The 13,439-nt window shown below is 27.0% G+C and overlaps 1 protein-coding gene across 4 annotated transcripts; it reads right to left on the minus strand.

Moving 5' to 3' along the window:
• Positions 1–52: 52 nt before the first annotated feature.
• On the minus strand, positions 53–9,032 carry LOC114129076 (RAC serine/threonine-protein kinase). 4 transcript variants are annotated; one of them, XM_027993713.2, is made up of 9 exons: positions 8,776–9,032; positions 7,681–7,827; positions 7,335–7,569; positions 4,385–4,574; positions 4,125–4,322; positions 3,861–4,052; positions 3,523–3,789; positions 3,298–3,462; positions 53–3,171 (listed from the first exon to the last, which is right to left on the minus strand). In XM_027993713.2, the coding sequence occupies exons 2-9, from the start codon at positions 7,769–7,771 to the stop codon at positions 2,941–2,943; spliced, it is 1,569 nt and encodes a 522-aa protein (XP_027849514.1). In that variant the 5' UTR covers positions 7,772–7,827; positions 8,776–9,032; the 3' UTR covers positions 53–2,940. The 4 variants fall into 4 exon arrangements, with proteins under 4 accessions (XP_027849514.1, XP_027849511.1, XP_027849512.1 ...); XM_027993710.2 differs by having other exon boundaries at positions 8,746–9,032; XM_027993711.2 differs by having other exon boundaries at positions 8,724–9,032.
• Between the last annotated feature and the right edge of the window lie 4,407 nt (positions 9,033–13,439).

Here is a 13,439-nt window from a genome sequence, read left to right on the forward strand (position 1 = left end):
TAGAGTTTAGAATTATATTTGTGGATTTTTTTAAATCATCTATACACACAAGTACAAAAAAAAAACATTTACTAGTCTAATGATAATAATATGTCTACATAAATATCTTACATTTTTAAGTTTTTATAAACATCAAAAATTCAAAAATTTCATATATAAGAAAAAAAACATACAATAGTTATAGTTCCCATTGATGTCTTATAATTAATATAGTACCAATTTTATTATCCAGAACCTGTGTAGGTTAAAATACCTTTATTAGATAAGAAAACTAAAAAAAAATATATATAAATATCCCACTGTATGTTAAATTAAAAAAAAAAATCATAATATTCTATTTATAACAATGAATATACAACTAATAAAATAATAGTAGTTACGCGAAAAAAAATTCACAAAGATAAAACTTATATAATTAATAGTGTTTTCTACTTTATACAAATAGAAATCATTGATAAATGTAATTTGTTTTTTGAGGTAACAATTTTTTCCTTGGCATTTTTGTAGTGTAAATTACAAACATTTCCTTTTTTCAAAATATGATTTAAAAATTAATTAATGATACTTAGGGAGGAAATGATTCTAAGGAAAATAAAAATAAAATTGTTAAGAACATAATTAATATTATTGACAGTGCAAAATATTAAAACAACATTCAACTTAAAATAATCACTTCATAATCGCAAATAAATTAAAGTTATTCTAATATTAGTTGGATAATTCAGCTGTTTCAGATCTGAATATAATAATAAACAGTAATGTATGAAGTTTGGAACACATATTGTATACTCTAGCACACAATAAATATTGATGAAACAGCTGCATATTGTGCACCATTGAGCAGTATTTTAATAAAATAATTTTTTTTTATTTTTCACGCTTTGTATGGTGAAAATAATTTTTTGGTTACAAGTATCAAATGAAATTCGGATTTTTTAAAAATAATTGTATGAACGGTATAGCGAGGTCATTTTTAGCATTTTCACACTACAATCCAAAAACATAATTTTTAGACAGGAGGCATATAGTAATTCTTGTCAGAAACGCCTTAATACCTTGCATTTTTAAATTGGTTAGTCATTTTAATATATTTAAAGTTAAAACAATTCATTGTTTTTAAGTCTAGTGTATGAACAATTATTGAATTCTTAGTAGCATCAAATTATTAAATTGAAGATTGGCTGTTTACCAATAATGAGTTTATTATATGTATTATAAATAAAATTGATAATATAGTGTATAATAGTTGTGAAATTAAAATTTTCTACATTAGTTGGAAATGTAAATAATACTTTATTCAAAATTGTTTAATTTTGTAATACAAAAATAAAAATAAATCCTCAATTAAACGGTTTTCAAAATTTGTTGATTGTTGATAAAATATGAGGGAGATTATCACATAAATATCAAAAAACAGCTTTAAACTTTTCTTTTCAGATTTCAATTCTGCAGACACTTAAATATTATTGTTAATATTTGTTATCATAGAGGTAAGATGGTTTTTAAATTAAATTTGTGTTCACTCTGTGATACTTAATATAATAATGATGAATAATTTGATTATTAAATGTTTGACAGTTATTAAATTTAATAAGTCTACAATATGAGACACTTAAATATTTTAAACAGATTTCAAGACAAAACTATTTACGTCAAAATTATAACTGGATGTTTTTTGATTTTTAGTATTGTATCAAAACAAATAAATGTATAAGGAAACTGATGGGGTGAGGTCATACAAAAATGTACAAGGAAACAGAGTATCTATCGAAAGAATGATTTCATATTTCAATATAATGTTAATTAATATTATTAAAATATTATTTAACTAAATACTGATTCAGTTTTAAATTGTTTTTTAAATAACTATAAAACGCAATAATAATGATAAATTAAAAGAATAAATATTCAATTAGTTATTGGTTCTACAAGAAAAATATTTTTATAATTATATGTATAAAAAAAAAAAATACTTTTATAATTTTAAATAAATTTGATTAGATTTTTTGGTAAACATAGTTTTATTTTTGTTCTTCTAAATAAACTATTCACGGTTAGAAAAAAAAAAACCATACGTTTTTTATAAAGTAAAATCAATTTAGTTTCTCTTAAAATTGATTACTTAATATTATGCATAATCATTCATTTAACAGTATTAAAAATAACAATTTAATTTATGATATATGGAATTTGAATGGTACTTGGTTTAAAATGATTATTTGACAATAAGTTCACATAAAGTGTAAAGGCTATATTACAAAATATAATTCATAATGTATAATTATATAAAAACTTGATTGCAAGTCTTTTAAATAATTTCTAGAATACAAATCCCGCTTGTATACATTTTCTACCTACAATTTTTCCCAATCACACTCCCTTATAACCCAATACACTATTTCTAGAGCTCTCTATGATATAAGATTAAGACAAACAGTAAATACCTTATCGAAAACATAAAAAAAAAAAAAAAAATGTTTTACAATTTGTAAGGATAAAAATGTATCCTGCATACAAGGGAGGCCGGTAAAATGTTTTTAGAATAAATTTTCAACAATATGTACACAAAACAAATACTTTCAACAAGACAGAAAAAAAATAATAATAATAATTGAAAAAAACAGCAATAATTTATAATAAACAACTACATACAAAAAAAAAAAAAAAATAAAAAATTAGATGAAAAATTCTATAAATACTGAACGATCTTATAAGAGTGATTTTTGTATGTTAAAAGTTTCAATAAGTATTTGACCAACGTTCAAAAAAAAAAAAAAAAATCACTAGTTCAAAATATTGTATAATATTAATATAATTTATATACAGAAAATAGCCTAATGTCAAAAAGAAAAAATATGAAGGGTAAAGTCAGTTTATCATTTGTAGTAAATTAATTGTTAAGCAATATTTTACAGAATCACTTACATATTTTTATTTTGTTCACGTATGACTGAAACACGAACTGGCACTTATTGATATTGATCCAGCTAAGTCTTGGTAGCTGAATTGTGGGAAGTATGGTTGTGACTGTTCCATTTCTTCTGCAATGCTGTTGAGGTGATGCGATGATAGGTCAGGTGGAGTAAGTTCAACAGATTCTCCAGTAAATTCTGAGTCAAAATATCGTGTGTCTGTGTCTGATGATACTTGAGGTTGGAATGGAGGAGGAATCTAGTATAAATTTTATTTTTTTAGTTTAATTGGAAATTTGTAAAGTAATATTTTATTACATAAAACAAAATCAAAAAATAAGATTTGTATTAATTCTTTCAATGATAGTTTGTAATGAATAATTACCTTTTTTTGTTCCAAATCCAACCAATTAATACTACTAAAGAAAACATGGCTCATGATTTCTTGGGCATCATCAGGACCACCACCCAATCGTTTTTTGGGATCTTTGATTAAAAGACCAGTTAGCAAACTTTTTGCAGCAGCAGAAAGACCTCTCGGAAATCGTACCTAAAAAGTATTTAAAAATATTTACTATGACAAATATTACTTAAGTAATGCTTAACATACAGATTCCATTAAAATGAGAGTGAACAATTTGTCATGATCTTTGTTATAAAATGGTAATCTTCCACACATCATTTCATACATGACTACTCCTATTCCCCACCAATCAACAGCTCGTCCATAATCTAAATCTTCTAACACTTCTGGAGCCAAGTATTCAGGTGTTCCACAGAATGTTTTGGTTGTTGACCCATAGGTGATATCTTCTTTGCACAATCCAAAGTCAGCTATTTTAATGTGGCCATCTTTATCTAGTAGTAAATTTTCAAGCTAAAAAAATATCAAATATTTAGTTGAGAAATCAAAAGTTAGAATTATTTTGTATAAACAAAAATAATTACTTTTAAATCCCTATAAATAATTCCTTGGGAATGTAAGTAACCCAAAGCAGAAATAATTTCAGCTCCATAAAAACGAGTTCTATCTTCTGTGAACACACGTTCTCGGGACAAATGGAAGAATAGTTCTCCGCCATTTACATATTCCATGACAAAACATAATCTATCTGCAGTTTGAAATGAGTATTTCAATGACTATAAAATAAACAGAATTAAACAATAAATATAAATAAAATTAGATATAAGTTTCAGTAGAATATAAATTACAATTAGAAAAGGATGACTAGTAGTGCGGAGAACCCTGTTTTCAGTTAGTGTATGAGCAACTTCATCTTTTTGGATGATGACTTCTTTTTTAAGAATTTTGATAGCATATAAATGACCTGTTGCCTTTTCTCGGCATAAAATCACTTTTCCAAATGTACCTTTTCCAAGTACTTTAAGAAACTCAAAATTCTCAAGAGTCTAAAAAAGAAAATATAGGTGAAAAATACAATACTTATATTTATAATTCTTATGTAACATACCACTTTTCGTTTTCCAGTGGATTTACTTGAAGAAGTTCCTTGAACAGAGAATTTGGCACTGAAGTCATCTGAACTGGGTCCTGACATTGTGCTTGACATGCTAGTCGAATGAGATACGCCTTCCATTTCAACTTCATCAACATCAGACAAACGTTCTGATACACCTTTAATAGCAGTCATCCATTCTTCTCTAAAAATATGAATTTTTGTATTATGTTAACAATCATAACATATAAAGATTTATAAAATTACTATATAATTAAATGTTGTTATATATTTATTATTTATAAATAGTGTCAACAAAACAATATTCTTAAGAAGCTAATATTTACTAGTTTTTCATTTAACTATTATTTAATAAATAATAATTATAAAATAAATTTGAAATAAAAATAGATATAGATTAATTTTATATTATTAACTTCAATTTAAAACTTATTTTTAATGATAATATCATTATTCATCATATTATGATAAATCCAATTTGATCAACCTAATTATGTTAATTGTAGCATAATATAATTATTATGTTTACGTATTGATAATATTAATTTCTAAGATACCTATTAAATATAGAATAACTTAAGAATTCAAGTTGTTTATTTATGTTTACTATTTTTTGTATCAATACTAAATAAATACAGTTATTTTAAATTAATATTTCATATTAACGACAAGTGACACAAAATGTTAGGATTTATGAATATGAAGTGTTACAATTATTGAATGGTATCTACCTACTACATAAAAATACATTAGCAATTTTCTGAAAACTTTGTTTCAAGAAAAATGTGCGGGGCAAATAGCATTTTAGAACTAGGTACTCATAAAACTAACATTTCACGTTTTAAATTTGTTCAGTACTTATATACGAGAATGGAACACTAGGTTAGCATATTATTTTTTCGTTTAACTAAAAAAAAGTCAAATATTGCCTACCTTGAATACAAATGTGAGCACTAATATTAGTAATTAAAAATAAAAATATAACAAAATACTAAAGTTTATAATTTAATAAATAATTGTATACTTTGTTCTAAAAAAACAAAAATAACAATTTTTAATAAAAACAATATTAACAATGTTTTATGATGTATTTATAGTAGCTTGAATCACTTATGCTCTGTGTTTGCTAATAGTATTATCTCTATAATTGTTTGTACCTAGTTATTTTGGATAACAAATTATGTACTTTGAAACTATTTTATATTTAATAGATTTGTAAATAGGTAGTAAAAAATAAAAATAAGGCATTTAACATGTTTCACCATAATATGACAAATAGGGTCATTATAAGATAAAAACTACCTAATATCTTTACCTGACCTTTACAGAAAGTTGATGATACTTGGTATATATTAAAAACATACAAAAATTACATTTATTAGTTTAACATATGATACTGTAATTGGCAAATTAGAAAAAAATTAAACACAACAAAATATGTATATGTTCACCAGAATGGTTAAATATATTAATACTTAATTATTTGTAAACATAATTAATAAACCTAATACCTAATAAGAAATTATAAAATAAAAATAATATATTTAAATATGCAAATAAACAGATATAATCTGTGATGTTAGACACTTTTATGTATAAAAGTATTAAATTTGAATAACTAATAATATTATCATAATTTTATGAAATATTAATGGAACTAAACATGTTTTAAAATTGTAGTTTTGTAATCTTAATTAATAGTAAGTGAATGATAAGTTTGCTTTAGTATTAAAAACAGTTAGTTCAAAACATTTTTTATACTAAATTATGTTTGGACCAAAATAACAATTTTATTTTAATAGTCATAGGTTAATGTTTAACCTCTAGCTTATCACTTATTTATGGGTGAACATATGGTTTAAATCTTAATTAGAATTTTAATGCAGTTCTCAATTTTAATTAAAACATTTTCATAAAATTATAAAATATTTTTTTTCAACATGTCGATATTATTGTTTACTATTTAGATATGATTAAAATAGCAACATAGAAATTCTAATAAAACAAAATTTTCATTTATACAAATATTAAATCCATTTCATAATAACTGCACAAGTTTAACACTAATTAAAAAAAATAAAATAAATAATAGTAATAGGTAGTACATGAGTTTAGACAAATACACATTTATTTAAATTTGGAATATCTTATAAGTTTTATAATTGATTTACCAAATTAATGTATTATTGCTTATTATTTTATCTTTATAAGAATGGTATGTCTAAGCATATAAAAAATATTGGTATAGCTTGTATAAATACTACTATTTTTGGGTTAAAGAATTTAAGTAATTTACAATCTTATTTTTTTCTTCAATCTGATTTCAACATCTTACAAAAAATCCACAGATAAAATAAATTTTTCTTATGCAATTTTTTTTCATAATTAACTACTAATTTTATAAAGAATTATAAGAGATTTTAAATTTTAATGTAAATTTGGATTTACATACAACAGTAAAAGCAATAAAATAATTAATATACAATATAGGTATCAACTTACAATAAAAATATTATCATGTATTTGAATGACGAATTCAAAGCACTAATAGTGTAAACTCAGGTGTAAAATGGCTTTACTTAGTTAAACAAATAGAAATCTATTAAATACCTATAGTATGCATGACTTTTGTTTTTTAATATTTAATTGCTTATTTCCATTTTCCATTTTTTAATTTAAAACTAATAAAATATAAGTATAGTGATTATATTACTTGTTTTTCAAGAAAGCAATAACTTTCAGTACAATATTTACGCGTGTTTAAAACTAGTTATAGTTACATTTAGGTATCTACCTTTGTAAAAACAATATTCTTAAGTATACAATTTTGTTAGAATTCCAATAAAGGAATATCATTATTAAAAATTTAAATTTCATTGATACAAGTAAAGATGGGATGTTTGATAAAAATTAAAAATAGTAGATGTTTAAAAATAATACTAACCTTTCTTTATCAGAAGACACGTGAAATGTTCGTTCAATAACGGTGGTCCATTGCAATCCTCGAATTGTGAATGTATATGGTTTGGGACGATCAACACTCATTATTTGACATCTCTTTACGGTGAAATTGTTAAGAGGTTCAGTCATTGGACCTTCAGGTTTGTTTCTATAGCCCATGAGTGAACCATCGGCAAACAGTATAAAATACCTAGACCTCCAGTTTTTTATGTGTTCACCTAAGATGCAATAAAGTTTTGTAGTAATTTGAAAACAGCAATGTAGTATGGGCTAGGTTAACAACAGCAACAAAGTGCAGGAGTATTGGCTTTAATTACAATAACACTAACCTCGTTTAAACAGCCATCCTTCTTTGACAATCGAGGACTGGCTGGATGACAGTGGCAACGGGTTGCAAATGGACTGCAGTACATCGGCCATGGTTACACGATCAAAGGTCAACAGTGGTACAAGTGTGTTTCGTTTTGTCAGATCATCTAATACAAATCATAATATATGCACAAATGAAAACGAGAGAGCCACACAAAAACAAAACAATCGGCAATAGCAGATCACAAGACGAACACGCGCAAGAGACTTTTGGGTGGTAGCGAATACTTTTGCAAGACAAAATCGTCGTCGACAGTTGTTGGTCGGGGGAGGGGGGTGGACTACGAGTACGAAGGAAGTGTAACAGGAGTCTGTCGGGCATTTAAAAAACCCCAAAGGAAAAAATACCTGACGATATCGTCGTCGTGTGTGCTACAGGATCAGCATTTCAGCAGAATGGACGGGGCGCTATTGTACGTCGCAGAAAGCATGATCGAAGCGTGTCTCGGGTTCCAGAGTCACGGTCGTGTACTATAATATTATCGTCGTAGTATCGTATTCGCGCACGCGTGTGTGTGTTGTGTGCATGTGTGTGTGTGTTGCGTGTGCGCTCGTACAACGAGAGTTCGATTGGGATAGGCTCGACGACGGCGGCGGCGGCGTCGGCGTTTGAGAAAAACGACTTGCGATCGCGATCGCAGGGGCCAGGGACGCGGGTCGATATTAGTCGTCGACTGTCGGAAGACGGTTAACCGCGACAAGTCGAGACAGACCAAAACGGAAATCGAATATTGAGTACCTAACGTGCGAGGATAGTCTTTCGGCAGCGAAGTTTTACAAACGGAGGCGATCGGCGACGGACGGAATGCGTGACGGGGCAAGCGATAAAATACGCGAATCAAATTCGAAAATCCGCGTTCGTGCCGCGCGACGATTATAATTGTACGAGTTTCTCGGTGATGCGGCAGCGGCTGATGTAACCGCTGACAATTCGAGCGCGCGCGCGCCTAGTTAAGATTCCGCCTCCCGCCAGACGAAATTACGTTAATAATATAATACATACGTGTTCTTGTTAAATGTCTTACTTTGATGATATTATTTCTATAGTTACTGACTCGAGACACGCGCTCGGGGACTGCCAATAGTGCCAATGCTGGAATTCCTTATACGTTGGCGCCTCAAGTCGTCGACATTATTGCCATATTGTTAGCGATCCGTTTTTATTTTCTTATAACGTTATGTTTTATTATTTATTTATTTTTTGTTATTATTATTATTAACGCACTGGGTTTGTTGTTGTTTTTTTATCGCCATTCAGTAATCGGCAGCGGACGTAGACTAGGGCGGCGGCGGCGAACGAACTACACATTCACACACACACACGCGCGCGCGCGCGCTGAGAGAGGATTGAACTTTACAGTGTCGCCGGGCACCGTTTCCCCCTCGCCGAAGGCGAGCGCACGCACTGGCCGGCAACAGCTGTCTCACAGAGTACGCCATCGTTTGAATAGTGAATACGATTTAATCACAGACTATATTATGAAAATATAGTTTAAATATAGTTTTCATATAGTCTGTGATTTAATAATCCACGATTTCGGATTTTTAACGAAGAAAGCAAACAAACGGAAACGAAATTCACTTGTTTTCTTGTCAATGTAAACAACTTAAACTCTATGAATAACAACAATTAAATTCCAAACTTGAGACTCCGAAGTATTCAAATCCTCTATCGATAGTATTTTTCTGAAAATGATCAAATGTTCACTATCATTCTTCGAGTAGACCACTATTACATAGTTTTGAATATTTATAGGTAAGTGATATGTACATTAAAAGTGTGATGTTCATATGTCATCATAAACAATTTTGAAATGCTATAATAAATATTGTTGAACATTTTATATTTATACAGATCTAAAATAGATTTAATAAAAGTATATAGGTATACTATCTTTGACTATATTAAGTTAAAATATGAGCTATCGCTTAAAATTGTGTAAAATACTAAAATGTAAGAATCATAATAAAATAAAAATTATAACAACTATAGCAAGATGTTTAATTTTACGTTAAGACATCATTCCATTATTCATGTTACAAAACAACTTAAATTATCACTATTATTACGCAATAATTCTTGTAGTATAGATTATTGTTTATTGTTTGATTTTTTTATTCGCATCTAATATTTAAATATTATCGAAATCGTCAGACCGTCCACATAAATCCTAATGAATTCCTATCGAACGTATTATATGAACTATAAATTCATAATATTTTTTGCCCAGGAGCGGGTAATTTTATTGCTCTATTTCCCCCCCCCCTTAATGGGCGCCCATGCGAGCTATCCGTCATGCACTTTGTGCCCGTATAAAATGCATCCATGTTAAATTTGGTTGCTAATGCTAATATTTACCGTAACGCGTACATGGATAAATAATATTTTTGGTGTGTAGATGATTTTTCCGACATATCAACCTTATACATAGCTGTCCTCGATCCCGCCTAACGTTATTCTTTCTGACCATTTAACAGCAGCATATTTTAAAATAATTTTTTTTTTAAGCACCCAAATTTGATTTTTTTTTTTATTCTAAACCAAAAACTAGGAAGTGTAATATAAATACAAGAGAAAAGTTATGTATTGCTATACTACATTAACTATTCACTAAAATACTAATTTCTAATAATAATTAATAATAAAAAAATATCCTAAATTAATATCCTTAATAATAAAAAATATATCCTTATGTGCGTATTTGTCGATAATTAAAAAAATTAATAACTCAGTTTTTCATTATCTTATAGAATCAAAAATTGGCTTAAAAGTTAAAACTTGCTTTGTAATGTACCTACTCTTTCATTGAAGCAAATCGAGATAATCGAATGAGTAGTTACTAGTTTCAGAGAACATTCGTGCCAAACATTTCCATTTTCACATTTATAAATGTATATATAATATATATATTATATAGATTTTGAGATAGACATGAAGTAGTATAGTACCATGGCGTGTTCAGACTTTGGTGGCCGAAGGGACACAACAAATTTTTAAATTACGAGACCTATTTTTTTTGTTACAAACTTCACAACTTTAGGAATATTTTTTATTATAAATGCGTAACTAAAAAAAATTACAATTAATCAAAATATAAAGATACTGCACCTTAATATGTTACCTATGGGCGCCCATTTTGGAGGCACAATCTGCCGGGGGGCCAATGCCCCCCCCCCCCGTAAACATACCTATGAGTAGTACCACAGATTTTTATAAAGAAAAATAGTTTTGAATATTTGCACCTACAGTCAGTGTATGCCGATAAATCAATAACGAATTGGCCCGTTTTTCTCGGAGTCGATTGACAAATATTGTTATTTCATATTAAAAAATTTTATTAGCCACAATCATGAATGATATACTTGAAAATATAGCCTGTCGAATTAATTTCTAATAAAAAAATAAAAATGACGTCATGAATCGAAATAAAAACTATCCTATCTTATGAGTTATAGTAAATCACATACTTTGATCATAATCTTATCAAAATCGGTTGAGGAGTTTCGGGGTGCATCGCGGACACACCCGTCGTACACGAAATTTATATATATATATACAGTGTCCCATGAAGACTTTATTGTGATATCTCCTGAAAATTAAAATAATGGAAATATCTTAATTCAATTTTTTTTATAAGACTCACAGACCCAAGGACTACTAGTATTTCATATTTTATTTTAATTTAATGTTTTAGAAAAAAAGTTTTAAAAATTTTTTTTTATATTATAATTTTGAAAAAAAATGAAGACATCCGTTTTGTTAAGTTAATTTTTCTAAAAAATTTGACATCTCAATCTTTTATATTCATTGATTTCATAGTTTTTAATAATTTTTTTTATTTTGATAAAAAATTATGAATTATTTAAGTAGATAATACCATATGATGGTGTCAGTGATAATATTAAACATGTGGTTTTAATAACTATTGTTATCAGACAATAATTTTTAATTTTCATAACTAAAAAAAATAATAAAAATCATGATGTTAATAAAAATAAAATGTTGAAATGTCAACATTTTCAAAAAAAATAATTCAATAAAATGGAATGGATATCTTCAATTTTTTTTAAACTTTTTACCAAAACATTAAAATTAAATTAAAATATGAAATACTCGAAGTCTTTATCCCTGTAAGTCTTATATATATATATATATATATCAAAAACAAAAAACAAAAATATGATATCTCCATTATTTCAGTTCTTCAGGAGGTATTGAAATCGGTAAATCCTCACGGGATGTCCTGTATGGCTTTATATATTATACACACATATATATATATTATTATAACATTTTTTAATTATTAAAAAAGGGGAAAACTAGGTAACTACTAATTGCTCTGTCGAATAGTTAGAGTGATACCCAAATAAAAAAGCTGAGTAAAAAAAATATCAAATTTTGAGTACCTACAAATATTGGCTAAAAAATACAAGCCTCAACAATGTTATAAATAATTTTTTTTAGGTAGGTATGCATATTATATTATTATAATTGGCATACATTTATTTTATTGACTAATAATAGGTACCTACTACTTCCTATTTTGTTTGACTTATTGATTTATTATTTTTATAGTTGAGTAATTTTTTTTATAAATGTCGTATCTCAGACAGCAAATAATATTTAACCAAGTCTGATATTCTTAATAATGAATAAACATTACCTATTTATGTAGAACTATTTAGTGAAGTTTACGAACCACTACTTAATCCTATATGGGAGGCAACTAGTGTGAAAATTCTTGGGAGGCAACTCGTATATAATTATGAACTACCTGGTCATTGGAGGCAACTAGTGTAAATTAAACTTTTTATTTACGATAAGGACGGAAGGCAATTCGTATATTTTGGGAGGCAACTAGTATGCGCCGAATGTATACGTTTATCGTTATTGAGTAGATCACTATTACAGTGATCTCATATCCATTACGGATATGATACATTTGAATTAAATTATAAATTTTGATTGTTTAGCTAATGTTCAATATTAGTATATAATTTAATTTATTTTATACTTAAAAAAAAGTCAAAGTTTTTTCTTTCAAACATATTAACATATTAATATTAAGTACCTACTAATATTGGTAATATGATATTAGTGATATTACCAATGTCGTATTGAAATTATTGTAAAAAAAAATTTATATTTATTATATCAATAATACCTATTAGTGTCAGTGCGATGGGTGTCTTTTCTATCAAAAGTCTCTCTTGCAGTATACTTGTTTTGGTTAAAAATGTTATCTTTTTCACATTTCTATATTGTTCTTTACAGAATATATACTCGTATAGTGGATAATGGATATAGATAAGATAATAAAATGTAATAGTAATAACTAGCAGTATTAATATACATAGAAATGTAAATTAAATATAAAATATATATTTATTACATATATGTCGTAGGAATATAGTCAAATCAGACTTTTTATTAAATGCCTATTTCAAGTCTGGCAAAATAATAAAAATGAAACATTTTGTGTTATTTTAAAAATTTAACTATATTTTCTATTAATTATTTATTTCTATTTTATATTAAAAAAAAAAAACTATGTATTATTTATTAATATGTATAACACGTAGGTATATGGAAAATATGTTGATTTCATGTCCATTGGTACTATTGTTTTAAAACTTAAATCATAAATGTATATAGGTACCTAATTACATAACTAGTTGTGATAGTACGAGTGCACTACTGCAATAGTATAAAAAATGA

This window comes from Aphis gossypii, chromosome 2, assembly GCF_020184175.1.
Source record: "Aphis gossypii isolate Hap1 chromosome 2, ASM2018417v2, whole genome shotgun sequence".
NCBI lineage: Eukaryota > Metazoa > Arthropoda > Insecta > Hemiptera > Aphididae > Aphis > Aphis gossypii.

What these genes read in the sequence shown, in the direction of transcription:
- LOC114129076 (XM_027993713.2), bottom strand. Translation starts at nt 7,771, where the DNA reads ATGGCCGATGTACTGCAGTCCATTTGCAACCCGTTGCCACTGTCATCC. An exon ending in AGGATGGCTGTTTAAACGAG is followed by an intron (nt 7,570 to 7,680) that starts GTTAGTGTTATT and finishes ATTGCATCTTAG; the next exon opens with GTGAACACATAAAAAACTGG. An exon ending in TGGATTTGGAACAAAAAAAG is followed by an intron (nt 3,172 to 3,297) that starts GTAATTATTCAT and finishes AATTTATACTAG; the next exon opens with ATTCCTCCTCCATTCCAACC.